This window comes from Colobus angolensis, unplaced genomic scaffold, assembly GCF_000951035.1.
Source record: "Colobus angolensis palliatus isolate OR3802 unplaced genomic scaffold, Cang.pa_1.0 Scaffold566, whole genome shotgun sequence".
Taxonomy (NCBI): Eukaryota; Metazoa; Chordata; class Mammalia; order Primates; family Cercopithecidae; genus Colobus; species Colobus angolensis.
Genome location: NW_012119221.1, coordinates 1,168,545 through 1,171,119, shown reverse-complemented (window position 1 = coordinate 1,171,119; position 2,575 = coordinate 1,168,545). Strand labels below are relative to the sequence as shown.

At 57.9% G+C, this 2,575-nt stretch overlaps 1 protein-coding gene across 1 annotated transcript in view; it reads left to right on the top strand.

Moving 5' to 3' along the window:
- Window positions 1-113: 113 nt before the first annotated feature.
- LOC105525920 (elongation factor 2-like) overlaps window positions 114-2,575 on the top strand; it is an 11,596-nt gene continuing 9,134 nt past the window's right edge. The window contains exon 1 of the mRNA XM_011961718.1: window positions 114-2,575. Within this exon, the coding sequence (XP_011817108.1) occupies window positions 192-2,575 (2,384 nt within the window). The 5' untranslated portion in view covers window positions 114-191.

The following is a 2,575-nucleotide window of genomic DNA, read 5'->3' as shown; positions in this document are numbered from 1 at the left end:
AAGCATTTGCTTATCTGTAAAGGATTTTATTTCTCCTTCACTTATGAAACTTAGTTTGGCTGGATATGAAATTCTGGGTTTAAAATTCTTTTGTTTAAGAATGTTGAGCTCTTCCGCCGCCGTCGTCACCATCCTCGGCGCGACTCGCTTCATTCGGTTCTACCTGGGAGAATCCACCGCCATCCGCCACCATGGTGAACTTCACGGTAGACCAGATCCGCGCCATTATGGACAAGAAGGCTAACATCCGTAACATGTCTGTCATCGCCCACATGGACCATGGCAAGTCCACACTGACAGACTCCCTGGTGTGCAAGGCGGGCATCATCGCCTCGGCCCGGGCCGGGGAGACACTCTTCACTGACACTCGGAAGGATGAGCAGGAGCGTTGCATCACCATCAAGTCAACTGCCATCTCCCTCTTCTACGAGCTCTCAGAGAATGACTTGAACTTCATCAAGCAGAGCAAGGATGGCGCCGGCTTCCTCATTAACCTCGTCGACTCCCCTGGGCACGTGGACTTCTCCTCGGAGGTGACCGCTGCCCTCCGAGTCACTGATGGTGCATTGGTTGTGGTGGACTGTGTGTCAGGCGTGTGTGTGCAGATGGAGACAGTGCTGCGGCAGGCCATTGCGGAGCGCATCAAGCCTGTGCTGATGATGAACAAGATGGACCGTGCCCTGCTGGAGCTGCAGCTGGAGCCCAAGGAGCTCTACCAGACCTTCCAGCGCATTGTGGAGAACGTGAACGTCATCATCTCCACCTACGGCGAGGGCAAGAGCGGCCCCATGGGCAACATCATGATCGATCCTGTCCTGGGTACTGTGGGCTTCGGGTCTGGCCTCCACGGGTGGGCCTTCACCCTGAAGCAGTTTGCGGAGATGTACGTGGCCAAGTTTGCTGCCAAGGGGGAGGGTCAGCTGGGGCCTGCCGAGCGGGCCAAGAAAGTGGAGGACATGATGAAGAAGCTGTGGGGTGACAGGTACTTTGACCCAGCCAACGGCAAGTTCAGCAAGTCAGCCACCAGCCCCGATGGGAAGAAGCTGCCATGCACCTTCTGCCAGTTGATCCTGGACCCCATCTTCAAGGTGTTTGATGCGATCATGAATTTCAAGAAAGAGGAAACAGCAAAACTGATAGAGAAACTGGACATCAAACTGGACAGTGAGGATAAAGACAAAGAAGGCAAACCGCTGCTGAAGGCTGTGATGCGCCGCTGGCTGCCCGCCGGAGACGCCTTGTTGCAGATGATCACCATCCATCTGCCCTCCCCTGTGACGGCCCAGAAGTACCGCTGCGAGCTCCTGTATGAGGGGCCCCCGGACGACGAGGCTGCCATGGGCATTAAAAGCTGTGACCCCAAAGGCCCCCTTATGATGTATATTTCCAAAATGGTGCCAACCTCCGACAAAGGTCGGTTCTACGCCTTTGGACGGGTCTTCTCGGGGCTGGTCTCTACCGGCCTGAAGGTCAGGATCATGGGGCCCAACTACACCCCCGGGAAGAAGGAGGACCTCTACCTGAAGCCAATCCAGAGAACAATCTTGATGATGGGCCGCTATGTGGAGCCCATCGAGGACGTGCCTTGTGGGAACATTGTGGGCCTGGTGGGCGTGGACCAGTTCCTGGTGAAGATGGGCACCATCACCACCTTCGAGCACGCACACAACATGCGGGTGATGAAGTTCAGCATCAGCCCTGTCGTCAGAGTGGCCGTGGAGGCCAAGAACCCGGCTGACCTGCCCAAGCTGGTAGAGGGGCTGAAGCGGCTGGCCAAGTCTGACCCCATGGTGCAGTGCATCATCGAGGAGTCGGGAGAGCACATCATCGCGGGCGCCGGTGAGCTGCACCTGGAGATCTGCCTGAAGGACCTGGAGGAGGACCACGCCTGCATCCCCATCAAGAAATCTGATCCGGTCGTCTTGTACCGCGAGACAGTCAGCGAAGAGTCGAACGTGCTCTGCCTCTCCAAGTCCCCCAACAAGCACAACCGACTGTACATGAAGGCACGGCCCTTCCCCGATGGCCTGGCCGAGGACATCCATAAAGGCAAGGTGTCTGCCCGCCAGGAGCTCAAGCAGCGGGCACGCTACCTGGCCGAGAAGTACGAGTGGGATGTGGCCAAGGCCCGCAAGATCTGGTGCTTTGGGCCTGACGGCACCGGCCCCAACATCCTCACTGACATCACCAAGGGCGTACAGTACCTCAACGAGATCAAGGACAGTGTGGTGGCCGGCTTCCAGTGGGCCACCAAGGAGGGTGCGCTGTGTGAGGAGAACATGCGGGGCGTGCGCTTCGATGTCCATGACGTGACCCTGCATGCTGACGCCATCCACCGCGGGGGCGGCCAGATCATCCCCACAGCACGGCGCTGCCTCTACGCCAGTGTGCTGACTGCCCAGCTGCGCCTCATGGAGCCCATCTACCTTGTGGAGATCCAGTGTCCAGAGCAAGTGGTCAGTGACATCTACGGAGTTTTGAACAGGAAGCGGGGCCACGTGTTCGAGGAGTCCCAAGTGGCCGGCACCCCCATGTTTGTCGTCAAGGCCTACTTGCCTGTCAACGAGTCCTTTGG